This window comes from Anopheles bellator, chromosome 1, assembly GCF_943735745.2.
Source record: "Anopheles bellator chromosome 1, idAnoBellAS_SP24_06.2, whole genome shotgun sequence".
Lineage (NCBI taxonomy): Eukaryota > Metazoa > Arthropoda > Insecta > Diptera > Culicidae > Anopheles > Anopheles bellator.
In genome coordinates this window covers 4,332,654-4,359,587 of record NC_071285.1, presented here as the reverse complement: position 1 = coordinate 4,359,587, position 26,934 = coordinate 4,332,654, and the positions used below count along the sequence as shown (strand labels likewise).

Genomic DNA, 26,934 nt, shown 5'->3' with positions numbered 1-26,934 from the left:
AAAATTCACAATAACGACGAGCAGTATAAATGCCCTCACTGTTCCGCAAGTTTTGTGACACATCAGCATTTGGTTATCCACCTACGTTATCACACCGGAGAGAGGCCTTTTGAGTGCCATTTTTGTCACAAAAAATTCATTTCGAACGCCACCTTTAAAGCACACATCAAAATTCATAACAAGGATAAACAATGTCCTCACTGTCCTGCCAAGTTGTTGACCACAGGGAAACTAAAGATTCACATCCGCATCCATCATACCGGTGAGAAGCCGTTCGTTTGCGAAACCTGCAACAACGCTTTCAGTAACTCCACCAGTTTGCTGAAACATAAAAGAATTCATACCAATGGCAGACAATATGAATGTCCACACTGTCCCGCCAAGTTCCACAATTCATTTTACCTCAAAACACACATCCGCTTTCATACCGGCGAAAGGCCTTATGTGTGTAAAGTTTGCGACAAAGCGTTCTACACGTCCGGGAACCTGAAAACGCATGCTAAAATCCACAACAAGGACGAACAGCTTCAATGCAGCTACTGTCCTGCTAGGTTCGCTCAGCCAGGAAGCTTAACGATTCACATTCGTACGCACACCGATGAAAGGCCTTTTATGTGCGAAATTTGTGGGGCAAAATTTACAAATGGACCGTCGCTCAAGTACCACATCAACCGAACACACGCCGGCATGAAAGTGCCCTGCAAGCCCGTAGAATGTAACATATGCAACAAAGTCTTGAGTTGCCCGAGCAGCTTGAAGACGCATAAGAAAACTCACGAACCCAAGTTAGAGAAGGTTAAAAAATATCAGTGTCCCAAATGTCCAACCAAGTTCTATGAAGCAGGTTCCCTTAAAAGACACATCCGTCATCACACCGGAGAACGGCCTTTTTTGTGTAAATTGTGCGGCAAAGCGTTCCATACAGCATCGAACCTGAAAACGCACGGTAAAACCCACAATAAGGACCAACAGCAAAAATGATGTTCCTGTCCTGCTGGCTTCGTTTAATCTGTGCCACACTAGTGAAACGTCTTCACAATAAAAGTTTTGTGTGAAATCCTGAACAATGTCTAGTGATCCAAAGAAATGGGGATACCGAACAGAACTAGGTCTGGAAACTGGACACTAGTCCATGTATTCTGCCGCAGCTAGGCTATCCTTTCAAAAAAATCCTTTTTCGGAATCTCCTGCGTTCAGTTATAAGAAAGCAAAATGAATAATGAAACTGGACAAAGTGTGACGGTTGGACCTTAGATTATTAGATACATTTATTTAAACCTACGCTTACAAATCACGTTGGATGACAAAAAAGATAATTTGACAATCGGTTACAAAAAAGGTTTCGTTCCTTTTTCCGCCTCCGAGGAAGGGTGAGAGACGTTGGGACGGTTCAGTTCTTTCGGCACCAACCCGATTCGCTCCTTCCCGACCCCTCCTGCGGTGCGGATGTGTCCAGAACTTAAATGGGGAAAAACGGTGAAAGATAAACACAGACGCTGCTAGACTCCGCTGCTAGATGTCCCCTGTTTTGGCCACCCTGCCCCCGTTAACGGTCGGCGTCGGCGCTACACTACTCGGCGTTCGCATCCGGGTGCCGCTCCAACAGCATCGCAACGCCTTGGCCACCAGCGGCACAGGCCGCCACAACGCCGAGTTGCCCATTTTCGCGCACCAAACGATTGGCCTACGGAAACGAGAGCGATGTTTAGTTCGATCCAAACCGGAAGTTGTTGGCGGGTTTCCTACCGTATGCATGCACAAGCGTACGCCGGTGGCGGCAAACGGATGGCCGATGGACAGCGATCCGCCCCAGTTGTTCCACTTGGACAGGTCGGGAGTGCCGAACTTCTCGTTCAATCCTAGATAGTTTTTGCAAAAGTAGTCCGAATCGAGCGCTTTCAGGTTGGCAATGATTTGTCCCTGCAATGGAGCAGATGAAGCCGGAAAGAGCCGTTCCGGTGATTTAACCCACGACCAACCAACCATCATCGCGAAGAACTTACGGCGAACGCCTCGTGAATTTCCCAGGAATCGATGTCCTTCAGAGTGAGGCCGGCCTTTTTCAGCAGCTTCGGAATACCGTAGGCCGGACCGAGCAGCAGCTGGTCAATGGGATCCTGCGAAACGTACAGGAAATCGCGGAGGTACGCCTTGGGGCGCAATCCAAGTGCTTTCGCTTTGTCCTCCGCCATGACCAAACAGGCCGACGCACCGTCCGTGAGGAAGGACGCGTTGGCAGCCGTCACCGTGCCGTACGGCTTCACGAACGCTGGTTTGAGTTTGGCCAGAGCTTCCTTGGACGATACCCGAATGCCGTTGTCTTTTTCGATCGTTTTGTCAACGCCCGAAACCTTGAACGGCACCAGATCGGTAAAGTAGCCCTTGTCCTGTGCGTCCTTGGCCAGTGTGTGCGAACGCAACGCATAGTCATCCTGCTCCTGGCGCGAAGCGTTAAACGAAGCCGCCAGCCGGTCAGCCGAGTGGCCCATGGTTTCGCCGGACGAAAATTCTGCCACCGCTGGCAACTGTGAGACAGGGAAAACCCAGAGCAGGGAACGGTTTAAACTCATTAGCAGCCAGCCCAGCCCTTCCGTGCGCGTTACCTCTGGAGCGAAGAAATCGGGGCGAATGGTGGACAGTAGCTGTAGCCGCTGGCCCATGGTTTTGGCCTTGTTGGCGCGCAGCATCAGAGAGCGCATCTTGCGGTTGTGGCGGATCGGTACGTCGGACATGAACTCTACCCCACCGGCTACGATCACGTCGTACGTTCCCGTCGCGATCAGCCCGATGCCGGTCGTGATGGCTTGGTTCGAGCTAATGCAAGCCATCGTGACGGTGTGGGCCGGGGTTTTGTTGCTGAAACCGGCACTGAGGGCCGCTTCGCGCGCGATGTTCGAAGTCTTCACCTCCTGTATGACCGTCCCGTACACGATGTAGTCGATCACTTCCTTGTCCACCTTCGTCTTGCGCAAAAGGCTCCTGCGAAAGGGTGAATGAATGAAAATGAAACGACCCGGGCATTCTCAGGGCTTCCGCGAAACGAAACTCACAGAAGTGAATGGCGGGCCAGCTCGTGAGGCATTAGCTTGGAGTAGTCGGTACCGGATGTCAGAAACGGGGTACGAACTCCATCGACGAGGACGACATTTTTGCCCGTTTTGTCCGGCAAACGGCGTGGCTCGTAGACGGAACCGGTTGTGCTGATACTGCGGGAGGCTACACGAAGAAAAGGGCATGGAAATCAATGAAAGCGAGCCACAAGGCTGGGAAACATTCTCTCAGGGAACTTTGGCCAACGAATTTGGCCTGTGAAATAACACCTCCATACAGTGGTGGCGCGGGTTGCAATCATCGAAGCGAAATCGAGCGATTAGGCGCTCGGTACGAAAATACCGATGGCCGATGGTTGCTGATAACGAGAGGCTACCGGTCCTCCAGGAAGCAACACATGCACCGCCGATGTCACAACAATCGCCTCCGTCTCGTGCGATGAGGGGGAGGGGGATGGAGGGGGCTCATGAAGGGGAACCGCTGGGTGGACTTTGAACTTGCCCCCTTTCTCGAACCCCAAAACAGTGCTCTGACGACACGGATTTCGGTATTCGGATTCATGAGGAAATGGAACGACGATATAGAACGGCACCCTCAAAAGTACCGCTACATGAGCTAAGGAGATAAACACACGAGTTGCGCCCTCAAGCGTATCATCACGAGTCAAAGTCCAAAGGGGGGTCTAACGGATTGTGAAAATACGTACCCGTTTTGCTCAGATTTCCCACAAGGGCTGATGAGGCCACTCGGGCAACGGTGGTCAGATGGTGAGCCATAACGGAAAAGATTGCGGAAATTAAAAATTAACAAAACACGGACAAAACGAAATCTTCAAAGAGAACACTTTCTACTCTTCACAAAATTCGCCTCTAAACTGATTTCATAAATTGAATTTCGCCGGAAGCCGTACGTCAGTTGGCCAGTGTTGCCAGCTTTTATATTTTTCCACTAATGTCGGGCGAAATGTTACATTTCTTTAAAAATACGTGTGGTACGTTCCGTTACCCTTTCTAACACAGGTTACTTTATTGTAAAACAATTGGCTAAGATACTGTTTTTAAGCTTTTCCGTGCGGTCCTGACCGCAGTAGGGTCGGCCAACTACTATTGATGGTAGTTAGAATTGTTCGTGAAGCGCACCATTTTGCCAACGGGAAGCCTATTTATCGCTTATCTTCTTCCCGGGGTTTGAAGGGGTCACTCCACACTCGCATATCTGTAAAAAAACGGTGGAGCAAACACACATGGTTTAGCCCGAAAACACAGAACTAGCGCATTCCTATCGGTCACTTACTGCCAGGCTGAATTTCGTCCTGCTTTATGCCCGCCCTATTGACTCTCTGCAGCTTTTCTGAAATGTTAAGATTGGATTAAAAATGACGGAACTCCCGGACTGTTGGAACGGTCATTGTAACTTACTGTACTCTTCCGGATATAGCATTGGGTGGACGATGATCGGGTAACACGCCAAACCTATGAGTCCTACGATACCCCCTATTAATAGGGCATAGTTTTTCCCTTTAAGCATCACTGGAGCCATCCTAGCCGGGTCACTTACGAGTTTCAACGCAAAACGCGAGTTTCCGAACGTAGAGACGACGAAACAATCCGGACGTTATGCAAAACAAAACAAACGATTGCCGTTGTTTTGACAATCAGCTGTGCGCAATTTGCGAGCACAATGTGCTCGAGTCGTCAATTCGAGCAGTTCGAACTGAACCCGTTTTGAAAAGCAGGGGCCTTAATGTGGAACACACAAATATCTGACGAAACGAATTATCGGAATTTTATGAACATTTTCTTCGTGTTGAGGGAAAAACAAGCTCTAATGTATTAGCGTAGGCTTTCGGACCCCGAATGGGAACAACTATCCATATGCACCCATTTATTGAAAACGATCGGAGGCCACCGGAAATCTACCTATGTTCTTTGCTGTTCGCTACACACTCTCGGATCTGGTGCACCATCCACTGGACTCCATCCTGTAGCCCCTCACCGGTGAGCGCGTTGCTGGAGCTGATGTGCCACGGTTTGTCTTTGATTTTCTCCAACCCCAGTCCGGCGGCAATTTTCACACTCGACAACGCGTCCGTGCAGTCCATTTTGTTGGCAAAAAACAGGATCGGTACCCGGCGATTAGCGATGTCGGGGTGTTGCAGTAAGATCTCGAGTTCGTCCTTCACGACCACTGAAATTACAAAAATGTATATATACAGCTTCACAGCGCCCCAATGGGACAGGACTATACCTAAGCGCATGCGATCGCTCGAGTCAATCACGAAAACGATACCCAGGCACGATCTGAAATGGTGCTCCCAGAGACTGCGGTATCGTGTTGCGCCGGACATATCGAAGGCCGTGAAGAACACTCCCTGATCTGGAATTAGAAGGCAAACTTTTTTCTTCAGTGCAAATGGAAAGGATGGAATCCAATGTTCGAACAGAGCGCAGTGATAAAGGAACGACATTCAAAACAATCCTGGTTTATCGCCAATTCCAACATGCGGCACCGTATTTGTCCAAGGCAATCACGCGGCATAGATTGCCCCGAGACAATAACGTGCGCGAGCGGGACACGCTCACTGCTGGACAATTACCTTCTCGCGTTTGGCGCGACGGAACCAGTTTTAAACCGTAGTACAATCATAGCACTCGACCGTTGAGCATCGTTTTCCGTACAATCCGGCGTTCAAGAGATCTATCACAATGCGTATCGGTGCCACGATCCCCAACTTCCAGGCGGACACCACGAAGGGGCCCATCGATTTTTACAATTGGCTCGGGGACTCGTAAGTAAAGATGCTGCTGGCCATCCTGGCGGTTCCTGTCGGTGCGCTGGTATCTCTAAAAGCCTGGTTTTACTGTGTCCCGGCCTATTAGTTGGTGCGTTCTGTTCTCCCATCCGGCCGACTTCACCCCGGTGTGCACGACCGAACTCGGGCGGATCGCGGTGCACAAGGAGCACTTTGCTAAGCGCAACGTAAAGGTGTTGGCGCACTCCGTGGACGATCTCAAGTGCCACGTGGATTGGGTCAATGTAAGAGCCCTAGCTTTTGGGAACGTTCACCTTCTTACCTACGCTTCCCAATACCCACAGGACATTAAATCGTACTGCCCGGATATCATCGGTAACTTCCCTTATCCGATAATTGCCGACCCGAGCCGTGCGCTGGCAGTCAAGTTCGGAATGCTCGACGAAAAGGACAAGGACGACTTTGAGCTGGGCCAAACGGTTCGTGCGCTGTTCATTATCAGCCCGGACCGGAAGGTTCGCCTGACAATGCACTACCCGACATCAACTGGCCGTAACGTTGAGTGAGTGGCTTTGACTGGAAGGGGACTTGGAGCGGAGCTCAATTCGCGATTTGTGTATTTGCAGTGAAATTTTGCGCGTAATCGATTCGCTTCAGCTGACCGACCGTTTGAAGGTGATTGCGACTCCCGCGAACTGGACGGTAAGTCAGAGCTGGCGGCCCCCGTTTCCGGTCGTGTGCGATAACGATGGCATTCTCTTCTCATTCCGCTGTAGCCGGGCACCAAGGTGATGATTCTGCCGAGTGTTAGCGAGGAGGAGGCCGACAAGCTGTTTCCGAACGGAATCGATCGTGTTTCTATGCCGTCTGGAAATGTGTACGTGCGCACCACAACCGACTACAAGTAAACTCCCGGTAAACTCGGCACGGTTCCATCAGATTAGCAATGTGTACAATGCAACATGCGAAAAGAATAAAGTCTCCAGCTTGGGATAGTGCTCAAAGAAGGGCTGAAAATCTGCAGTAGCTACGTGCGCGACGAATATGGCAATCCGATAAGATAAGTACTCGGGTCGAGCCGATCAATCACCGGCTCGTCGGAAGTCACACTAATCACGTAACTCAAGGCGCTACTGCCATTGAATTATCTCAGCTTAGGACGCCAACACAGTCGGCTAGGCGCAAGGTAGGCCGAAGGGTTATCTGTGCCGATTGTCTACTCGACCAAGGCAGGCTGGTTTTCGTTATGCCAAGAATGGCTGATTTTATAATTTCCGGCGCGAACTGGAAGCGTTGCGCCTTTGCAACAAACACACGTACATGGGCGACCTTTGCAAGCAGTACGCGACTGGTCTCGTGTCGATGATAAATAGCCAGCAATGGGCAACCCACGCGCCGGTTCTCGTTGTGTGCCAGATAAGGTAACCGGGTAGGTTTGAATAAATCACTCGCTGCTGCAGCGTAGGAACCGTTGGATTGTGATACCGCAAAGCGATGCTAACTTTGATGCACTCCTTCGTCAAACACCCATTTTAGTGGAGCGCTACTTTTGGATGAGAGCACACAATGTGCCATTCGGTGGCAAATAGGAAAAGGAAACGGCTTCTTCGTGAAGCGTGGCGAGGGGTTGGTAAAATCGATACGTCCTTGATAACGGTCTTGATGTTTCATTTCGGTCCACATTGCACTCGAACAACGTGTCGATGGGACAGGGGGACCGACGGTGCCGAGTGCTCCACAGCATGCTCACTTACTTTCAAACCGCTCCACACTGAACCCCACCGTCGGCACGATGATCGAGGTCCGTTCGTTGGGATTTTTGAAGTGATTCACGATCGTCGATTTGCCACTGTTGTTCAGCCCCACGACCAGGATGTTGATTTGCTCCTTTTTCATCCGCAGCATGTTGGCCAACTTGTCGAACAGTCCCATGTTGCTGGATGGGGCACGTCGCACGCACTGTGGCCGCCTGTCTAGTGGTCCGGCTGGTCCGGTGCAGAGAGTCGCTGTGTGTGTCGCACAGTTCACACAGTTAACCGAGGCCGGCCCGCCGGACAGGCAGGGCGCCGCAGGATATTGATCACACAGCAGCGCTTTGCTGTGCCGAAATCTGCCAAAACATGTGCCTCATTGCCGTTACTAGACCCTTGGAGCAGGCTAGCCAAGCACCAAAGCACCGTTGCACCGAATCGGCGGGAGTTGCATAAGCGGGGCAGTACGCGCACCAACCACCACACTGACCACTTTGAAGCAGATTTCTGACGGGGGTTCGTGTGAATTGAAAGGTTGGCCAAAATGGGAACCGTTTTTCGTTACTGTAGGAGCGGAACACTTAAACTATTGGCCTGGCGATGGCGCGTTTTCGCTGCTGGCTTTTCTTCTAGCACCAGTGGCTGACCGTCGGGCGCGCCATTGTTGAGCAACTCGAGGCGGGTGACATGGCAAATGCATATTACGGAACGACCGCGCCGTGTTGTGGTTACCGTTGCTATGGGTGTTGTTTGCTGTGCATGCACAAAAAAGAAGACGATCACTTCGATCCTAGCGTCGTGCTTGCCAGCTGGGTTTTCGGGTGGCCACGGGGACGGCTTAAAACAATGCTTCATGCCCGAATGGCATGCTTAAATGGCTAACGTGTGATTGTATTTATTTGAGATTTTTTGTTCTGCTTGTTTGCTGCTCTATAATTTAGCGTGGACCCATTCCCGGGTATGATTAAGTTGCTTCGAATCGGATGCTTCCACACGGGGTACAAGTCGGCAGGACAGGAAACGAAGTAAAACAAGACAATAAATTAGAAATATAACTACACAATCACAGTGCGCGCACAGTGTATAGCAGACGGTGTGGTGCGACGATGCGCCGTGCGATGCACGGACACGTGCGGCGGGCCTACGGGCGGAGCGCACTGGCCAGATAAATTGGCCATTGGATTCTCCGGCGAGTTTGCGGGTTAGACACAGGAACTGAACGATGATTACACCAGGATGGATGGAACGTCGCCCTCGGTTAAAGCTTTTTCTTTAAAGGCATAACAAACGGTTGCTCAAAACGGACATTCACGGCGGAGCTGGTGACCCGCACGCGGGGGCTACACTAGCCCCCACCACACAGTACACACCCCTCTACACAACCTCTGCTACGTTAACGAATACGAAAGCTGCGCCCTCTTCAATTGGCCCGCCAGCAAGTCTTACCCATTTGCCCGATTCTCTGTTACTAGCGAGAAGAAATGGCAATTCCCTTCCTTCGAGTGGTGAAAGTGACACAGAGAAACGGGTTAATTAAGTTAAATAAATTACGTTCCCGCTCCGTTCGTGGCCCGTGTGCACATGTCGCAACCTCTCTACTATTTGCGTTAGTTTGATCCCGGCCTCCAAAGCGATGCTGTGTGTACTAAAAGAGCGGCATTGTTTCTTCGGTGCTAAACGTGCTAAAGAACTGGCCGCTGTGCTGGCCGGCGGCTGGCTGGCGTGCGTGATATCCACTAATAATGTTGATGGTTATTTCAATTACTGTTACTGCCTATTTCGGTTAACACTTGCCGATGGGTGCCTACAGATCAATGGGCCTTCGATGTCCCCTAAGAGGGGGGGCCTGAGCCTGGCTACACTGCTACCCTGTCTATGCTACGGTTTAAATCACGTGAAGCGGACGGCCGTTCCACTGTGAGAACGTCGAAAAACCTCCCTCAACACACGAAAAGAACTGAGATCATGTGGATCGCCGTCGTAATGTCTACAGCAATTTAAGCCTACACGTGAGTCGGACGTTTGGGCGCTAGGTGATTAGCTCTCTGGCCTAGCGGATAGACGAGACCACCCGCGAGAAGCGCACCGGTGGCCTCTGCGAAATGGCGAAGAGAGTGGAATGTTGGCTCTAAAGCATGTGTTGATTTGCCCGTTTTCGTTTGGGAATTTACAATGAAACAGTGGGTCGGTTGAGTTGGGTAGACTTCTTCCCTCCGCTGATTGATACGATCGGTGGCCGATAGTGGAGCGCGATATTATGTACAGGCGCGACATGAGCGACGCAGCTTAGAAGAGCACGGATTCAATGTCACTGTTGTCTTCACTGCCGGTCGCTTCTGTTGGATCACCGATGGCCACCCGGGCGTACTCGTCCGTGTCGATGCTTTTGCAAAAGTAGATCGCGTACTTTAGTTTCTCTTGCAAAACGGCCTGTAAAATATAGTGGAGAAGCGGTTCAGTTACGGGGGGGTACACGACGCTCGGCCGGACAACCGGTTGCAGTACCTTGCACGAGTAGCGCGGCATTTTCAGCAGAAAGAAGCAGGTGTAGCTCTCGGGCAGAAAGTGATCGGGCGGATTGTACTTGTCGAGCACCTGCAGCACAAAGTCGCGCCCCCGGAAGTCGGCGATCGTGCGCGGCAATCGGGTTCGGCCCCAGACGAAGCGTAGAAACAGCGAGCGTTCCTGGTTGGTGAACTCTTCCATGACCTCCCAGAACCACTGGACGAGTGGGGCCGTCGACTCGACACCCTTGTACGTGGCGACCGTCTTCAGCAGACAGAGCGGGATGTCGGGCGAACCGCACACCATCGCCTGCAGCTCGGCCGCAGAGAACAGCGACAACAGGGGCACCGGAATCACCTTCGACATACCGTCGCGGACCGCCTTCACCTGCTCGTCGAACTCGTGGATGCGATAGTTGAGGGCCAGCTTGACGTACTCGGCACGGTTTTTGGGCGTAATTTTGTTGTATCTGAAACGAAACAGTCGCGGAGTGCAAGGGTGAGAACGGGGCGAACGGTGATCGATGAAAAGGGGCGCGCACTTACTTTGTCGATAAAGGAACTTCGTGCCCTTTGGCGGAGGGCGTAGAAAAGGGCAGCTCGATGGAGGCGAACACTTTCGGGTCACTCTCGACGTCGCGAATGTACAGCAACCCAGTAATGTAGTCGCGATCCACTTCCGTCAGATCGGACGGCCGCAGTGCTTCTCCGGCCAACTGCCGCCACACGGGTTCGGCCAGACTGGAAAAGAGCGTAAAGGGTGTGAGTCATCGTTCTGCGCCGTAGCACTCGCCGAAGACTCACTTCAAACTCAACGGTGACCCGGTCCGCACGGCGATCCCCATTAGGACACCGAGAAACCGGAACATGTTCATGTGCAGCACAGAGGTGAGGGTCGGGTCGAGCAGGAAGCAGTCCCGGTTGGCGCCAGCCTCGCCGCGCCCATTCGGCGTTTGTATCAGCAGCGGGATGCTCCCATTCTGCAGCTCGTCGCACATCTCCGCGATCGACTCGCTGAACCCGCCCCCACAGTCGTCAACGCTTTCGCCCACAAACTTCACCTTCCAGACGCGGTGCGGCATCGAGAGGGCTTCCTGCGTGAGCAGCGGCAGCTTCTGGACCATCTGACCGAACACGCTCTTCATCCCGTCGACCCCGGCCAGCCCGTTGCCGGAGCGCATGCGCGATCGTTTCACCTGGATCCGGTTGAGCTCGATGACGGGACCGTGCGGCTTGTCGCGCACCATCGTCGTCTGGATGACCTTCCGGAAGCCGGTCTCCTTGATCGAGTACACGAGCACATCCTTGAGGGACGCGAGCGACAGGGACCCCGCAATGGGCAGCATGGCTAGACACGGACACAGCAGCTCGGAGAAGTGGTGGAGTAACACGAGCCGCGCATGCAACACTTCCGGCGCAATGTCCCGCACCAGGTCGTACTCGAGCGGTGGCGACGGTGGCGGTCGGACCGCTTCGCTCAGCTGGTACGTCGAGAGGGCCAGCGTGTGTGCCGAGCCACAAATCACCTTCACAATGTGCTTCCCCTGCAGGGACTGCACCAGCCGAGGCCGCTGGATGGCCGACACCGTTCCGTCGCCCAGCTGGCCCTCGTCGTTGTCGCCCCAGGTGTACACTTCGCCTCCGTCGCTGCAGGCCACACAGTGCAGCGATCCGGTCGCGATCGAGATGATCTTCTTGCCCTGCAGGGCGGCCACCTTCTTCGGGCGGCGAACATGGTCCGTGTTGCCGTGACCGAGCCGATGGTAGTCTCCCTTGCCCCACGTGTACACGCTCCCGGAGCGCGTGAGGGCTACGGAAAACTGCGAGCCACACTCCACCTTCGTGACGCCCAGCCCGGCCAGGCTTTCGATCTTCATCGGCACCTTACACCCGTCCGATCCGCCCCGGCCTAGCTTCCCGTAGTCACCGTCGCCCCAGCTCCACACGTTATCGTCGTCGGTGATGCAGAGCGTTTGTGCATCCCCCGAGCCACACGCGATATCGATCGCCCGGTAGCCGAGCAGCGCCTCCACCAGCTTCGGCTGTAACTGGTCCTCCGAGTCACCGTGCCCGAGCCGCCCGTACCGCCCCTTCCCCCACGACAGCACGTGTCCCTGCGAAGTGATGCAGGCCGAGTGCGCACTGCCGCACGCGATATCGATCACACCGATTCCGGACAGGGCTTCGATCAGCTTCGGCCGGTCGTAGCTGTCCCGATTGCCGTGACCCAGCTTACCGTCTTCGCCTTCGCCCCACGAAAACACCTCTCCGTCGGACGAGAGCGCCAGACAGTGTTTGCCGCCCGAGTTGACGGCCACCTTCTTGATCATCACGTGCTGTAGCGATTCGACGAGGGTAGGTGTCGACACGGAGTCCGTTCCGCCCACACCCAGGCGGCCACCCGCACCGTACCCGGTCGCGTACAGCTTCCCGTCGGGAGTCACGGCGTAGAGTGTCTGCTCGCCGCCGGCAATCTGGATGGGGCGAAGCAAACTGAGCGCCTCGCACGGCGTCGGCATCTTGATACGGCTCCCATCCAACCCACCGAGCTGACCGCGGTGATTGTGTCCCCAGCCGAAGATGGTACTCGCGCCACCCCACGAGAAGGCCCAGTCCTCTGGGCGTCGATTGAACCACTGTAGCAGCTGCGAGTCGTACTGGGGTGTAAAGTATCCGTGATCTTCGTGCAAATACTTTGCGCCGCTGTCCAGGGCCGGTGGCCCGGCCGGTTCGCTGTCGGCGAAACTCTGCTGACTGATGGTGCTCGCGGCCGTAACGGTGGTGGTGCCGGTCGCAGTGCTGCTGCTGCTCGTCGTGCTACTGCTACACACGGTGGCACCACCGGACAGATCGAATACTAGCGAATGCGGTCCAGTGGCACCGCTGGTTCCCAATCCGACCGCGAGTCCACAGCTACCGGAGCTACCGGATGAAGTGGCCACGGCAGCGACGGTTGATGAAGGGGACGCGATCTCGGCCAGCTTCTTGCGCACCTCCACACAGAACGAAGGCGGCAGCTGCGTGCGGCGGATAAGGGCCTGGGCAACACGCACCGCCGCACAATACCGCCGGAACCAGGCCCAGCGGTGAGGATCCGATGTGGGCACCAGCAGTATGTCCATGTACATGTCGCACGCGAGCGCCACCAAGGACTTGAAGTACTCCGAGTGCATCAGATGGATACCGCTGCGTACCTGTGGCTCTTCGTAGTCGTACTGCCGCAGGATGATCGGCATGAGGGGCGTCAGGATTTCCAGCACCGTCCCGTCCGTCGGTGGCCGTGGAGTGCCATCCTTCGCGGCGCTGCCGGCGCACAGTAGCTGATGCATCTTCTTCAGTGACCAAATGCGCTGCGCGACGGTCAGCGAACTGAGTTGGGCACACTGCGAGAGAGCCGACGTGAGCCGCAGTAGCACGCTGCCGGCGGCGGAGGCCGCCGGAACTGGCAGCGCATCGAGCAGGGCCATCACGAGTGCAATCGAGGGCTGCGAGAGGACGGTACGATCCGAGCCCAGCTCCTGCAGGTACGACTCGGGCATAACCGCGTGCACGTAGAAGCGCCAGCCCCAGCCGTTGACGGAGTTGTCGCTTGTAAACTTCCAGCGCATCTCGTCACCCGGGATCCGTATCTCTTGGGCCCACTGGGCGTACTCGCGTCCGGAACGGGTGGCCACCACGTTGCCCGAACCGTCGATGATGATGAGCGGATCGTTGCGACGCTCCGTCGAACACTGGCTATCGAACTCGATCCTCAGAGACTCGGCGCCCGGAATTTTCACGTGACCTACAAACCGGAACGGAGTCATGACGGGCTGTCGCTCATTTGCCAACTGGTACTGCTACTACTTACCCACAAGGATGATGTCGTCGATGTACGGATGACTCGTCTCCTGGACGACCGGTTTCGGGAGCTTCCCGAGGGAGTGGCGCGAAGTACACAGATCCTCTAGTTCCGTGATGCACGTCTCGAGCAGCATGTTTGCGATCGTACCGTTCGCTTTGGCCAACGCGATCAACGTGCTGGCGATTGTTTCGGCTGTGCTTGCCGATCCGGTTCGTCCAAAGACGCTCAGCTTCAGCAGTTCTATCAGGTGCTTGGCTTCCGGTTCGCCCAGGAGTGCGGTGAAATCGTCCAAACTGTCACTGTTCGCACTGGCGTTAGCACCGGTTGCAGCACCGCCACTGCCAATGTCGTTTATTATCTACGGAATTTTGGGTGCAGCTTAGAGCCATTCGATCAAGGTTCTGCGGGATGTTCTCTTACCTCGTCCTGATGGGTCATGGTAGCCGCCATAACAGACATGGCACTCGCCGACATCTTCGAGTGTCGTTGCGTCGCGTTGCAGCTGGAAATCGAGGCGGACAGCGAAAGCGAACCGGTTAAACTGCGGTACGCTCCAAGCGTATTGTTCATGCCCGAGATGATCGGAATATCGCCGTCAATGAACTCATGCTGTTGGGCCTGCGGGGAACGTAAAATCAGGACAATTTAGCAGCTGTCCGTCTTGCACACTCTTTTCACGTCACTTACCACCACGGTTAGTCCCGCGATATCGGCCGGTCCTTCGCCACCACCGTGGGCGATGGTTTCGTTTTGCAGCAGCGCATCGTTCGGTACCGCTGCTTTCGTGTCGGACGGCTCGTCCGTTTCCGATATGGGCGAAACTGGCCGCGGCGCAGTGGATGGATCAGCCCCACAGAGGCCCAATGTGCCAGTGGCCCCACCGCCACACAGGCCCATTTTGTCGATCGCCGAGAGCTGCGAGTGGCACGTCAGGGCCGCAATGATGCACGAGCGTGCGTGCAGAATGCTCATCGCGTTGAGAATATGCGACAGGGCCGCCTGGCGGGCCCCGTAGGTTTCGAGCGACAGCACAATCTCCGACAGCGAGGGCCTTTGCTGCCGATTAGCACCGGTCAGCACCGGCAGCGGGGAGGACGTGGTCGCCTCCGTTTCCGACGCGTAAATCCCCAAACTGTGGCTTCCGAGCGGGTCCTTAGCCACGGCGAACGGTACCGGCTCCTTTTTGTCCTTCTCCGTCTGGTTCTGCGGCAGGCTCCAGGCAACCGAGTGCGAACTACCGCACGCCACGCGATTAACAAAGATCCCGTCCAGTCCGAGCACCAGGCTGGGTTTCTTGTTCACAATCGTATTGCCCGATCCCTGCTGCCCGTGGTCGTTGTCTCCCCAGGCGTACACCTGCCCGCCGTCGGTGACCGCGAGGCAGTGCAGGGCTCCGACGGCCACGTGGATAACTTTCTTGCCGCGCAGTCCCTGGATAGGGGTCGGTTTGCGGACATGCTGATCGGTTCCGTGGCCCAATCGGTAGTAATCGCCTTTGCCCCACGTCCACACCTCACCGGCCTTAGTGAGCGCCAGGCTGAACTGAGCTCCGCACTCGATCTGCACCACCCCGACACCGTTCAGCCGGTCCACCTGGTGCGGGATGGAGCACCCCTCGGATCCGCCACGGCCAAGTTTGCCAAAGTCACCGTCACCCCAGGAAAACACCAGCCCCTCCTCGGTCAGACAGAGCGTTTGAGCGTCACGGCTACCGCAGGCCACCTGCACCACTCGATGATCCTGTAGGGCCGTCACATGTTTCGGCCTCAGCTGCGTGCAGTTATCGCCGTGCCCGAGCCGACCGTACTCACCCAGACCCCAGGTGTACAGCTCGCCGGAACTCGTAATCGCTGCACTGTGACTCGAGCCGCACGCAATGTCGCGTATCCGTTTCGTGCGCAGCGTCTCGATCAGCTTTGGCTTCTCCAACGTCAACCGGTTGTAGTGGCCCAGCTTACCGTCTTCGCCTTCGCCCCACGAGAATACCTTCCCGTCGAGCGTGAGGGCCATTGCGTGCTTGCCGCCCGAGTGGACGGCCACCTTCTTGACGACGTACTGGCTCAGGATCGGGACCTGCTTCGGGGTGGGAACGTTGTTGTTGTGCCCAAGCCCTAGCCGCCCATTGGTGCCCTCGCCGCACGCGTACAGCTTCCCGTCCTGCGACACGATGAACAGCGACTTCGAGCCGCCCGCAATGTGGATCGGCTTCAGTTGGCTCAACACGGACGAGTACGTCGGAAGCTTCACCTTGGAGCCCTTCAGTCCGCCCAGTTGCTCCTTATCATTCAGGCCCCACACCAGCACCTTGGACGACAGTTCGTTCAGCGCTGGCTCGTCGGTGTAGTTCGAGGACGTCGAGTAGCTCGGTTCAGCAATCGGTTCGTTTTCCGACGCCATAAAGCCCGCACTCTGCAGCGTCATCTCCAGGTCTGTCTGGCGGCGTTTGCCCACGATCGAAAGCCCGTGCACCTTGCACTGGATGCCATTGTTGCGGCACTGTTTGATGAAAATCTCGATGAACGCGTAGTACTGGCGGCAGTCCGCCATCAGGGGCACCGCGACGTCCGTGGGGTTGATCAGCACGTAGCACTTCTCCTTGAGCGTCGCGATCGAGTCACCAACCCGGATCACCACCAGCGAGGGCATGTGCGAGAAATCGTCCGGGTCGACGTGCATCGTGAGCGACTGGATCAGCACCTGATCGTGCATCTCGAGCCGTATCCAGTGCTTGCTCTGGGGCGAACTGCTGGCACTTTGCCAGTAACTGTTGGCGCTGCGATCGAGCAGATACTTGGCCGACGCTTCGTTCGACGAAACCGCCAGCGACCGGATGCAGCGCGACCAATCGTCGATGATATCGAACGCACCACCACCGAACGAAAGGGCCCCGGCCGGACCCACGGAACCGTAGCTGTTGGTTGGGTTCGAAAGTAGCACCAGTTCGCTGACGCTGCCCGTCCACATCGTTTGCTGCGGGAACTCGACGGTCGCTTCCGAACCGATCAGCGACTTTACCACCCCGGTTGCTCCCAGGGGCACGGACGAGAAGCGACTTAGGTAGTTTTGCGTGTCCGATCGCAGTATACGCACGTGGGCCCCGATCATAATGTCACACCCGGGTGCCCCATCCGGGGTCGGGGCCGGTGGTTCGAGCAGCTCCAGGTGCACGAAGCACATCCAGTACGGCCGGTTGTGCATCTGCCAGTCGACGCGCACGTTCAGGTCGTGCAGACTTTCCGGTTCCACCTTTAGCACCGTCCCGAGGTCACCTTTGCGAATTTCCTCAAAGTCCTGGCAGCAGCGCACCAACATGCCGGGACATACGAGGCCCCGCACGTACATGGCGTACAGGTCGGCCGATTTAAAGTCCTCCCGAAACTTGTACTGCGTACCAGCGGTGGCGCTGGCCAATCCGGTGGCGCAGTCCTGCTGCGACGAGCCCTCCATCGTGTCCGAGCTGACGCTCTCGGTGTCACTGTGCACGGTGCGATCGTGGTGATCGTGTTCGGTGCACTTCTCCGACAGTCCCAGGCTAGCCGTCACGTCCGGGTGTTCCAGGATCCACTGGACAACCTGTTCGGCCGTCGGGCAGCCATGCTCGTTCTGCTGCATTAGGCTTTTGAACGCCACCTCGACCGATTTGCGCGTGAAACCCATCTCCATGATTTGCGACACGAGCGGAGTTGGTGCGACGAAGCCCGACGACGATGAGTTGTTGTTGGTCCGCCGTCCACCACCTCCGGGTGTCCCCGGAAGATCGCTCGTGAGTGACGGCGAATCGTTGTTATTGTAAACCGGCACACCGTGGATCATGGTCGGTTGAGCGCCTCCCAGTGCACAAGTTGAACGCCGGGAATTGGTGGCCCCGCCAGCGTTTACCGCCGTTGCCTCCTGGACTGCGGTGGTGCTGCTGTGGACGTGACTGGCCAGCATCTGGGAAATGTTGAGCGCCGCCAGCTCCATCTCCTGGTACGTGTAGCAAGCCTTCAGCGGACTCGGCTGTGTCGCGCGTAGCAGAATGGTTTGTATGAGCAGTTCGGCCGCGTAGTACGGTTGCGATTCATCCGAAGTGTTCGATTCGCTACTGCGATGCCCCTTACCATCCGGATCCGGGCTGTCCGGATCGCGCTCGGAGGAAACGCTTTCGCGTGAAACGCTCCTCCCGAGACCGGGCGATCGTTGACGTAGAATGCGCCGCAGGAGGTTCTGGTTCCGGAACAGCACCTTGGTAGCCTTCAGGGCTGCGAAATGGATCTGTTGATTCTGTAGCATGGACACCGCTACCGCAGTGCCGACGAGCGATCCGCCAGCGTACGGGGCGAGCTGCCCGACACCGTAGAAGAGGACGGCGCACGAGTTGAGCAGCATCTCGTTGATGGGGACCCGTGACAAACTGAATGCTCCGACGTCCGCACACTCGGCCACCTTGAAGATGGGGATCTTTTTCGTTTCGGCCCCCGAGTGCACGTTCATCACCACCTTGCCCTTTTTCGTGAGGCGCGATATCGTGCCACGCACCCCGTCCAGTGTTAGATTCAGGCCGATGCGAGGCCGCGAATCGCAACCCCCGATCGTACCGAGCGTACCCATGATGGCCCGCTTGTCGACCTCCGTCACGATGGCGCACTCCATCTCATTCGCCAGCAGCACTTCGGCCGTCAGGCACAGTTTCTGCTGGATGAACGAATTGATCGTCTCGTTCCAGAGGGCCAGCGTGTGGAGCTTGCGAACCAACAGTACCAGCTCTTCGGCCACCGTGCCACTGTGCGATGCGCTGTACAGTACTCGCGATTTGGCGTCGGCCGGGGACAGACCACCGGCCAGCAGGGACGTATCGTTCGGACACGTCAGCGAGATGCGCCCCAGCACGTCAAACAGCTGCTCAACGACCGGCTCGGTTCGTGACCGCTCTTCGTGCGTCCAATTCACGAGTGTGCTCTGCAGGAGCCGTAAGCAGTGTAGCTTCTTGTAAACATCCTTCTTGTTGGCGATCGGTGCATTGAGGATGCCAAACACCAGCTCGATCCAGATCGGGGTCGTTAGCTGGCGGGAGAGCGCGGGCGAGGACGAAATGGCTCGCAGGAAGCCCAACACCGTCCACTGTTCCAATCCGAAGCTGTACGGAGGGAGTGTCGGTACCGTGGAAGGGCAGCTCGAGCGGCTATCGATTGACATCGGTTGCAACATTGTGCGGAACATGGAGGCGACTCCACGGAGCGCGTTTCGCTCCATTTTTTCCGCGTGCAGCCCCACGGAAGCAAACAGCATCTGGAGCGTTTTGACGCACACGTTGCGCAGCAGTTTCGTTGGGTGTGATTCGTTTCCCGTCTGCTGCTCACTAAAGTCCTCCCGCTCGCTGTCCTTGTCCGGCGAGAGTGCCTTAAGCGCACTGTCGGCCAGGCGCAAATCGTACTTTCCTTCCTTGCCCATGCGGTACGAGTTGGTAGAGCCATTGTCCCATTCAACGCGAACCCAGCTAGAAAACAGGAAAGAACGCCGTGATTGAATCCCATTGAGGGCGTGGCGCATCCATCTTTTCTTACCCATCTTCACCGATTTCACCGATGATGCGCCCTTCGCCACCGGGGCCATCCTGTTCGCCCCACTTCCAGTCGGCGCCACGCGCTATTCTGGTGCCGATTTTCATAAACTTCGAAAGCTCCGGTCCAGACAGCACTTCCTTCGAAGATTTGAGCTAAAAAGAAACGGGATATTGGACCAACTTTTTCACGTAACGCAACCCGCCAACTCTTACATTCGTAACGACATCCTCGTAGATGACCGAGGTGTCGGAAGTGTTCTTGCTGCTCGGCATATCGGTGCCGGTTTGGCGCAGCAGCCCCATAATGCTGCCGAGAATACCGGCGTTGATCAACAGACTGAGCTCGTTGGCCTCGTACTTGCGCGACAGAATGCCGAAGATGCTCAGCAGGAACCGGGCGCGGGGCAGCTTCTTCAGAAAGACGTACGTGCCGAGATTGGAAGTGTCCTTCTCTCCGTGTGTCCTGTGTCGCCCGTTGATCCGGTCTTGGTTCACGTACTTTTGCAGCTCGCCCACTGACCACTCGATAATCTTGGACTGGGCGATTAGAATATCCGCCTTCTGGTAGGCAGTGATCATGTTGAGATTGTCCAGCACGTGTCCCGCTCCCTGCTGCTGCCAATATTCAGCTCGCCCTCCTCCGCCGCCCATCGGAGAGTCCGCCGTCAACTCGGCGAAACCCATGCCACCCATGTGCAGACCGAGGAACCCGTTAAACAGGCTGTACTGCACCGCATCGAACAGTCCATTGATGCGGAGCAGCTCGTCCAACATCTCGAGACCCTGCTTGCGGAGCTGGTAGCGCTGTATCTGGCAGTACATGGCGCGACGCAACGTTTCCACGTCGCACTGATCGTGCAGAATAAAGTCCACGATCTGCTGGCTGATGTCTTGCTTAAACTCGGCCGGGTACGACGCCAGCAGACACTTTTCACTCAAATTTGTAATCACACTATTGATAAACTCACCGTCGATGCCGCCCCCGGCACCGGCACCGTCACCTGCGGCATCCTGTGAGTGGCCATCGTTCCCCTTCTTCGGAACGGTTCCCGGTGCACCGAACTCGATTATTTCGTTCGTTGGCGTTTTAATCTGCTCTTCGTGCTCGTGGGTGAAGGAAATGGTTTTCTTCGCACTCCCATCGACCGTCGGCGCTGGCGGTGGAGCTGTGCCGATCGGGGGGAACTCACCACCACCGGTCATCGTCGTCACCGGATCGCGGCCACTGTCTGCTTCAACCGCTACACCACCATCGGAACCGTTGAGTAACGCATTTTCCACTTCACCCGTAGGCTGCTTTGTTAGTGCCGCTGTGTTGTTGCTAAGCAAAATCACTGGCGACCCCGATCGATCCACCGAACGTGGTGTAGCGACGTGGTGGTGGTGTTGGTGGCCTGCTGAGCTGAGACTCTCTAGACTCGCTACTTTGATCAGCCCTTCGTTGACTAGATTTTCGGTCGACAGTGCGCCGCCGGTGCCGCCACCGGAACCGCCGTGGTGAAGATGCTTGAGGCTATTGCTGAGATTCTCCTGCGATTGGATTTTGAGCGATCCGGTCAGCAGCTGCTGGCTCTGGATGGTCACGTTAACGATGTCCTCGGGTTTGGCGGCGCACGCGAGCCGCAGCTGCCGCTTGGCGGTTCGCAGATCGCGGATTATGCGGCGCACCAGACCCTTGAAGCGGGGCAAGCGGTGCAGCACGTGCAGCCGAGCCAACCCGTGCTGTTCGAGACTGATGGCGGGGCGAACTTCGTACAGCAGGAAGCGACACTTGTCGATCATCGGGGCACACACTTCCTTGTAGCTGCGATTCAGCTGCTGGCGCATCTTCACTATTGCCCACTTGGTCTGGTGTACCGTACGGATGATGGTTACCACCGCCGGTGGTGGTGGTTTTGATCCGATCCCGCTCAGCTCGCGATCGACGACGGCCAGCGCGAGTTGGCCGAGCGCCTGGTGGCGAACCAGTACGGCCATGAGCAGCCGTTCCAGCTCCACGACAGGATGCTCGGGAGGAAATTCCTGGTGCCAGATGAGATGATTCTCCTTGCAGTACCGTTCGCAGACCGCCAGCCAGGCCAGGACGAGTGGATCAGTGACCTTGCCCTCGCCCAGGTTCGCCAGCAGCGTATCGATGCGCTGCGAAATTAGCATCAGGGGCCAGTTGGCAACCATCGGCACGTCACCGCACGTGTGGCCGATCGGGAGCTGCGTGGAAGCATCGGTTGGCGTACTGCCGGCCGTAGAGCCACTGCTGCGCGCTTCCCCCTTTTCTTCGTCGAACGGATTCGTCGGTTGCAACACCTGCAGGCCACCGCTCAGCACGTTCGAGTTGAGCCGGTTGTGGCACTGCAGTTCGGCCGGCTGCAACCGTGAGCCGACCTGCAGGATGGCCGCCCGCAAACCCAACAGGTACGCCAGCAGACACTCAGTGTGAAAGTGGGTCAGCGTGACCATAGGGCGGGGACTGGCCGCACCATCGCTCAGCTCCGTAACGGCATAGCGGCCGACACGCAGATACGAGGAGATAAACTCGAACGCGGCCCGGTGCTGCGGGTTGCCGATTTCCAGCGATATATCCTTGCCACCACTGCACTGCAGCAGTTCGGCCGTCGGTGCGCTGTCCGCTTGATAGTCCTTCACGTCGTACACGTTCCCGTGGATAATCACCCAGTGGCCACCGTCGCGCAGATGATTGTCGATGTCGCTTCGCCGGATGAGCACGGTTTCCTCCTGCGCTGGCAGCGGTTTGGCCGCTCCGCGGCAGATAATGCCCGGCCAGCCCATATCGTCCGTGTCCTGCTGCTCACCGTCCGCCGTCAACCGATTGAACCCGTCCAGTGCGCTCAGCAGCGGAATCAGGTGCCGATTCCAGTCAAAATTGGCCAACAACAACGGTTTGTCCTGCAGGATCAACACCAGCCCGATGATGAGCTCGTGGAGCAGCGCATCGGAGATGTCGCTGGCAAGGATATCCGCCACACCGTCCTTGCCCTGTAGGATCGTTTCGTACGCTCGGCCAAGCGTCGCGACGCACGGACCGACCAGCTGTTGGATGTACGTGTAGAGCAGGGCCTCGGCACCGCCCAGATCGTCGGCCTGCGAGGCGTACAGATAGGACAGCAGCAAACGCTGAAACTTGTGCAGCAGATCCAAGCTGGGTGACGGAGGCTCGGGCGATGTGAAGCCTTCGTCGACCTTTAGGTATGGGCCGAGCATGAGTTGACCGAGTCGAGCCTGCGTTAGGCTGGAATTGTTCCGAAGTAGCTGCTTGAGCAGATGCAACAGCGACAGATGGGTGGTGGTTCCACCACCGCTACCGGTCGCGTCCAGCGGTCGCTGTTGGTGGTTCTGGTGATGATTGATGGCCTGATTGAGGGCCGTCTGGAGACCACCTTCGGCCATCAGTGAACCGACGAGCAGATCCGTCATGAACCGATGGCCGGCGCTTGTCGCAGCACCGGCGGTCGGTGCCGTGCCTTCGTGGCCGGAAGATGGTAGCAGCGAAGTGAGAGTTTGCGCTCGTTCCGAAGCCGTGGGCAGAATGATGCTCCAGCCAACCTGCAGGGTCCACTGGGCTGCTTCCTGCATCGTTTTCAGCACCACCGGACCACCGGCAAGGCCGAGAATGCGCGTTTTCAGGCTGGCCAACAGGCGGGAGCCCTCCACCAATCCGACTTGACGCGGTTGCACATTGTTCACGATCATGGCGTGTAGCTGCAGCCGGAGAAGGTTCAGCGAAGCAACAGCAATGCACTCCGCTTCCTGACTCGGCGGATGACGCGCGCCATCGTTAGTCCCCAGGGTCTGCGAACCACCGCAAACCACGCACAGTAGCTGATCGAGCAGGCGGAACGTGTGCTCACTCAGGTCTACGACAAACGGAATCTTCGACGGGATGCCGAGGGTGGACGAGTGGCACCAGACGATGCTCTGAGCGGCGCCCGCTGCCATACCGGCAATGCGCAGTGTCGGCGGCGTGGTCAGTATCGGTGTCGGGACGATCGGATCGCGCGTCACACAAGCGGGACAGATTTGCTGGAAATCGTTTCGACCCCAACCGTACAGTTCGCCCGCGGCACTCAGCGCCAGACAGTGGGCCAAGCCTACGGCCAGATCGACAATTTTTTTGCCCTCGAGCGCTTCGATAGCCTTCGGTGTTGCCGTGTGCTCCGAGTGACCATGACCCAGCCGTCCACCGTGACCTTTGCCCCAGCTGTACACCGTCCCGTCGCGACCGAGTGCGACGCTGAAGTGCGAACCGGAGTATACCTTCACGGCCGGCGGGCTACCTTCGGGGGCCAGCTCGATCGCGATCGGAACCGGCGATCCGTTGCTGGAACCATTGCCCAACTTTCCAAAGTCTCCGTCACCCCACGCGAACACGGTTCCGGCATCGGTCACGCACAGGGAGTGTGCGTCACCGCATCCCAGCGCCACGTGCACTACGCGGTGCTGCTTGAGCGCTTGCACGAGCGTCGGCAAGTGTTTGTCCTCCGAGTTACCGTGCCCCAGTCGCCCGTACGTCCCCCGGCCCCAGGTGTACAGTTCTCCGGTGCTCGTTACGGCCGCACTGTACGATGCGCCAGCAAACACGCCCGTGACCTGCCGCTCGGAGAGGGCTACAATCCGAGTCGGTAACTCTTTTGCGCTCGTATCACCGTGGCCAAGGCGACCTCCGTCGCCAGCACCCCACGAGAACACGTCACCGGTGGCCGTCAGGGCCAGCACGTGGCGACCTTCGCAATGAGCTGCCAGTTGCACGATGTTGGCGCACTCGATGCCTTCGACCGGTTTGGGCTGTCCGGCGCTACTGTCCGGCGTTGCTGAGCCGCAGGTAGTGTGTGAGGCAGGCAGTGACAACACCTGGCCACTGCCGGTTAGGATGTAGATGCAGTTCTCGGTGCCAACCACCTGCCGGACCTGCACTCCGGCCGGTAGGTCGATGGTGGCCGTGGAGTAGCGCGATGGAGTGGAGCCGGCAATCAGATCACCGGAATAGGTGGTGGTAGTCGTGGCCGGTTCGGTAGCCGTAAATCCGTACAGTTCCGGTGAGCAGGCGCTCCAGCCGAGGGTGAACATTTTCTGTGCATTCGATTTGGCGACCTTCGTCGAGCAATTCCCGGCGGGCAGATGTGGCTTGGCGAGGCGGTCCAGGTGACTCACGATGATGACGGCCGCCTGGCGCAAGTCGACGGTGGTGGTGTCGTTATCCGGCAGCGTGAGGAACCGCAGAAATGATTCGGTCGGCCCGAACTGGAACGAATCGGATGAGTTGAACGCACCGAAGCTGTCAATCTGTTCGTAGCGTCGCAAAAGGGGCACAAGGGGAGCGCCCGTGTTCTGCGGGGGACTGCGATTGTCTTCCGATTGTTGGTCTTTCTCGTGGAGCGTCAGTAGCAGCGAAACACCCTCCAGCGAGCCACCGAGCGTACCCTTCTGGGCGCCGAGTTCGAGCAGCAGATTGAGCGCAATGTGCCGGTCGGCCTTCGGCACCAGGCAACGACCGCCCATGACGTCACCGAGCACAACCTGGCGCAGAAATTTGATCGACTTCTCCACCACCTCAATCCACAGCGTTGACATGTGTGACGTATCGAACAGGGATGCTTCCGGTAGGGTTTGCAGCGCTTCCAGTGCCTCCAGGAGCAGCTCGCTGCACAGTTCCACGTCCTCACCCGAGCGCCAGGCACGGCGCAGAAAGGCGAACGAAAAGTTTAGTGCTGCCCGCGTACCAACGCGAGCCAGACCGAACGTGGCCTTGTCGCAGTCCTTCCCCGGACCAGCACCCACCGGACCACCCCGATCGAGGCTAGAGTTTTTCTGCAAAACAAAAACACAACATTCCGGTCAATCCAGTCCAAACACAACAATCCGGTCAATGGCGTAATAGGGGCGCTTACACTCAGTAGTCTTGCGGCATCACAGTCGCTCGTGACCAGCTCCAAGGAATGCTGCCTTTCTTCCGCCCTTTCATCCGGTTTGCAGCGTTGCAGGGCCACGAAGTACCTCCGGTATACGTACAGTAGCTGACGAGTTCGGTTGGCCGTGAGGCAGTTACCGGCCGCCTGCAGACATATTTCTCTTTGTTCCGCCAGCAGTTTGCCGATGCAGGCTCGCTTCTCTTCCACGCCTGCAACGATAGAGACCCACCAATCAATCAAAGTTCACTGTGTGTTATGTGTGCGTGACGGAAAGAGCTTTCGAGCAGCTTTCTTCAGACATGGCCTTTCAAGCCACGGCCTTTCGAGACACTCACCAGGGACAGGACTCCACAGCCACGAGTCTAGCAGAACCGAGCTCGGACTGGACGTCAGCGACGATGGATTGACGGGACTTTGTGCGTGGAACTTTCTCGCCGATCCACTGCTCCCGTTGCCGTTGGCAACCATCATTCCGGAAGTGTCCGCATCCAGCTCTAGCGACTGACACGCTGTACAGATGCACTCGGAGCTGGGCCCACAAAACCCTTTGCAGCAGGAGCAGTTCAGGTTGGTTGCCCCGCAGTAGTACCGTCCATCCGGGCGCTGGTAGGCCACATCACCGTTGGTGTTGGTCGCCGTAACCCACCGCACGGTGCTAATTTCTTCATCCTGGATCAGGTGGTTCCACAAGTTTGCCAAATCTTCCGCACTTCGCAGTGCGCTGCCAACGTCCGCCTTGATCCATTTCTCGTCCAGAAAGGGCAGCGCTCGGAAAAACACATCACTAGCTGCCCCCGCTGTTGGTGCCACCGGTGCCCCCGTCACTGGTGGTGGCCCTGCCGCCGACGCACCCGTTGTGTGCATCTTAGCCCATAGAAAATGTGCCGAAACACTCCTTCCGGTGGGTCGGATTGGACAACTATGATTGCATGTGCACTCTCCGACGCTGGACAGACACAAACACGCTCACGCAACGGGCCAACGAAATTAGCATCTGGTGCACACGCCCGTGGATGCAAAAAGCAAAAACTCGGCGACCCCAATCAATGAAATGCACTCGTTCGGAAGAACGGACCACTACGGTTTGGTTTGCACCGAAGTCATCCTAGCAGGCAGCGAATGCAGCTGGGCGATGTTTAATGAATGAACCGAAATCTAACAGAATAACTAACTATTTTCTGCCGAAAAATAACAACTTTCTCACTAGCAGCCAGACGGTTCACTTTCTCCTGCAAATTTTCACCTCACTTCTTCATAACTTATATCTGACATTTGTGTGTAGTAACACTAATTGTTTTAGCGCAGGCGCACACGGACCCATCGGAAACGCTTTGTTATTTCGGTTTTGTGAATGAAACTTTATGCGGAAAGCTATTGACTATTGAAAGAGGCGCCTATTGATTTTGTTACTCTTTGTGCGTATTATTGAGGCAATTTGCACGGAAATCCCCCTGCCAAAGCAAATCTGCATCCAGGCGAAAGGCTAACGAACTCGGTGGGCTGTCACAATTGGTTGACAATCGGCTCTGGCAAAGCACAGCGGGCTAGAGAGAGATGGAGGTAAAA

At 56.6% G+C, this 26,934-nt stretch overlaps 6 protein-coding genes across 7 annotated transcripts; 2 read left to right on the top strand and 4 right to left on the bottom strand.

Moving 5' to 3' along the window:
- Nucleotides 1–3: 3 nt before the first annotated feature.
- On the top strand, nt 4–1,678 carry LOC131206731 (zinc finger protein 470-like; the record flags this gene model as incomplete). The annotated part of the gene is made up of 1 exon (XM_058199401.1): nt 4–1,678. A coding segment is annotated over one exon (978 nt), but the record flags the coding sequence as incomplete, so codon positions are not given.
- On the bottom strand, nt 1,238–3,913 carry LOC131205823 (trifunctional enzyme subunit beta, mitochondrial). Its single transcript, XM_058198085.1, has 6 exons — nt 3,758–3,913; nt 3,051–3,216; nt 2,604–2,979; nt 2,004–2,525; nt 1,747–1,920; nt 1,238–1,684 (listed from the first exon to the last, which is right to left on the bottom strand). Exons 1-6 carry the CDS (start codon nt 3,825–3,827, stop codon nt 1,571–1,573), a joined length of 1,422 nt encoding a protein of 473 aa, XP_058054068.1. The 5' UTR covers nt 3,828–3,913; the 3' UTR covers nt 1,238–1,570.
- Nucleotides 3,914–3,990: 77 nt separating this feature from the next.
- LOC131205824 (small integral membrane protein 20) lies at nt 3,991–4,665 on the bottom strand. Its single transcript, XM_058198086.1, has 3 exons — nt 4,470–4,665; nt 4,345–4,401; nt 3,991–4,266 (listed from the first exon to the last, which is right to left on the bottom strand). The coding sequence occupies exons 1-3, from the start codon at nt 4,588–4,590 to the stop codon at nt 4,214–4,216; spliced, it is 231 nt and encodes a 76-aa protein (XP_058054069.1). The 5' UTR covers nt 4,591–4,665; the 3' UTR covers nt 3,991–4,213.
- A 259-nt stretch (nt 4,666–4,924) lies between these two features.
- LOC131206284 (ADP-ribosylation factor-like protein 6) lies at nt 4,925–7,735 on the bottom strand. Of its 2 annotated transcripts, XM_058198783.1 has the most exons (4): nt 7,558–7,735; nt 6,696–6,701; nt 5,299–5,427; nt 4,925–5,238 (listed from the first exon to the last, which is right to left on the bottom strand). In XM_058198783.1, exons 1-4 carry the CDS (start codon nt 7,733–7,735, stop codon nt 4,967–4,969), a joined length of 585 nt encoding a protein of 194 aa, XP_058054766.1. In that variant the 3' UTR covers nt 4,925–4,966. The 2 variants fall into 2 exon arrangements, with proteins under 2 accessions (XP_058054766.1, XP_058054764.1); XM_058198781.1 differs by lacking the exon at nt 6,696–6,701.
- Nucleotides 5,696–6,819, top strand: LOC131206283 (peroxiredoxin-6-like). Its single transcript, XM_058198780.1, has 5 exons — nt 5,696–5,839; nt 5,931–6,087; nt 6,148–6,365; nt 6,430–6,505; nt 6,580–6,819. Exons 1-5 carry the CDS (start codon nt 5,757–5,759, stop codon nt 6,709–6,711), a joined length of 666 nt encoding a protein of 221 aa, XP_058054763.1. The 5' UTR covers nt 5,696–5,756; the 3' UTR covers nt 6,712–6,819.
- A 2,105-nt stretch (nt 7,736–9,840) lies between the features above and the next one.
- LOC131206727 (probable E3 ubiquitin-protein ligase HERC2) lies at nt 9,841–26,232 on the bottom strand. The gene is made up of 11 exons (XM_058199398.1): nt 25,704–26,232; nt 25,348–25,577; nt 19,658–25,267; nt 19,446–19,597; nt 14,593–19,378; nt 14,323–14,520; nt 13,909–14,260; nt 10,863–13,842; nt 10,605–10,799; nt 10,060–10,528; nt 9,841–9,984 (listed from the first exon to the last, which is right to left on the bottom strand). Exons 1-11 carry the CDS (start codon nt 26,230–26,232, stop codon nt 9,841–9,843), a joined length of 15,645 nt encoding a protein of 5,214 aa, XP_058055381.1.
- Between the last annotated feature and the right edge of the window lie 702 nt (nt 26,233–26,934).

Coding starts and splice junctions, on each gene's coding strand:
- LOC131206284 (XM_058198783.1), bottom strand. CDS start 7,735: ATGGGACTGTTCGACAAGTTGGCCAACATGCTGCGGATGAAAAAGGAG. Junction 5,239..5,298: donor GAGCGATCGCATGCGCTTAG/GTATAGTCCTGT, acceptor TTGTAATTTCAG/TGGTCGTGAAGGACGAACTC.
- LOC131205823 (XM_058198085.1), bottom strand. CDS start 3,827: ATGGCTCACCATCTGACCACCGTTGCCCGAGTGGCCTCATCAGCCCTT. Junction 2,980..3,050: donor CTGGCCCGCCATTCACTTCT/GTGAGTTTCGTT, acceptor ACCCTTTCGCAG/GAGCCTTTTGCGCAAGACGA. Junction 1,685..1,746: donor TACGCTTGTGCATGCATACG/GTAGGAAACCCG, acceptor TCGTTTCCGTAG/GCCAATCGTTTGGTGCGCGA.
- LOC131206727 (XM_058199398.1), bottom strand. CDS start 26,232: ATGCACACAACGGGTGCGTCGGCGGCAGGGCCACCACCAGTGACGGGG. Junction 19,379..19,445: donor GGTGAAATCGGTGAAGATGG/GTAAGAAAAGAT, acceptor CCTGTTTTCTAG/CTGGGTTCGCGTTGAATGGG. Junction 13,843..13,908: donor CGACGACATCATCCTTGTGG/GTAAGTAGTAGC, acceptor TCCGGTTTGTAG/GTCACGTGAAAATTCCGGGC.
- LOC131205824 (XM_058198086.1), bottom strand. CDS start 4,590: ATGGCTCCAGTGATGCTTAAAGGGAAAAACTATGCCCTATTAATAGGG. Junction 4,402..4,469: donor GCTATATCCGGAAGAGTACA/GTAAGTTACAAT, acceptor TTAACATTTCAG/AAAAGCTGCAGAGAGTCAAT. Junction 4,267..4,344: donor GGACGAAATTCAGCCTGGCA/GTAAGTGACCGA, acceptor GTTTTTTTACAG/ATATGCGAGTGTGGAGTGAC.
- LOC131206283 (XM_058198780.1), top strand. CDS start 5,757: ATGCGTATCGGTGCCACGATCCCCAACTTCCAGGCGGACACCACGAAG. Junction 5,840..5,930: donor TACAATTGGCTCGGGGACTC/GTAAGTAAAGAT, acceptor CCGGCCTATTAG/TTGGTGCGTTCTGTTCTCCC. Junction 6,088..6,147: donor GCCACGTGGATTGGGTCAAT/GTAAGAGCCCTA, acceptor CAATACCCACAG/GACATTAAATCGTACTGCCC.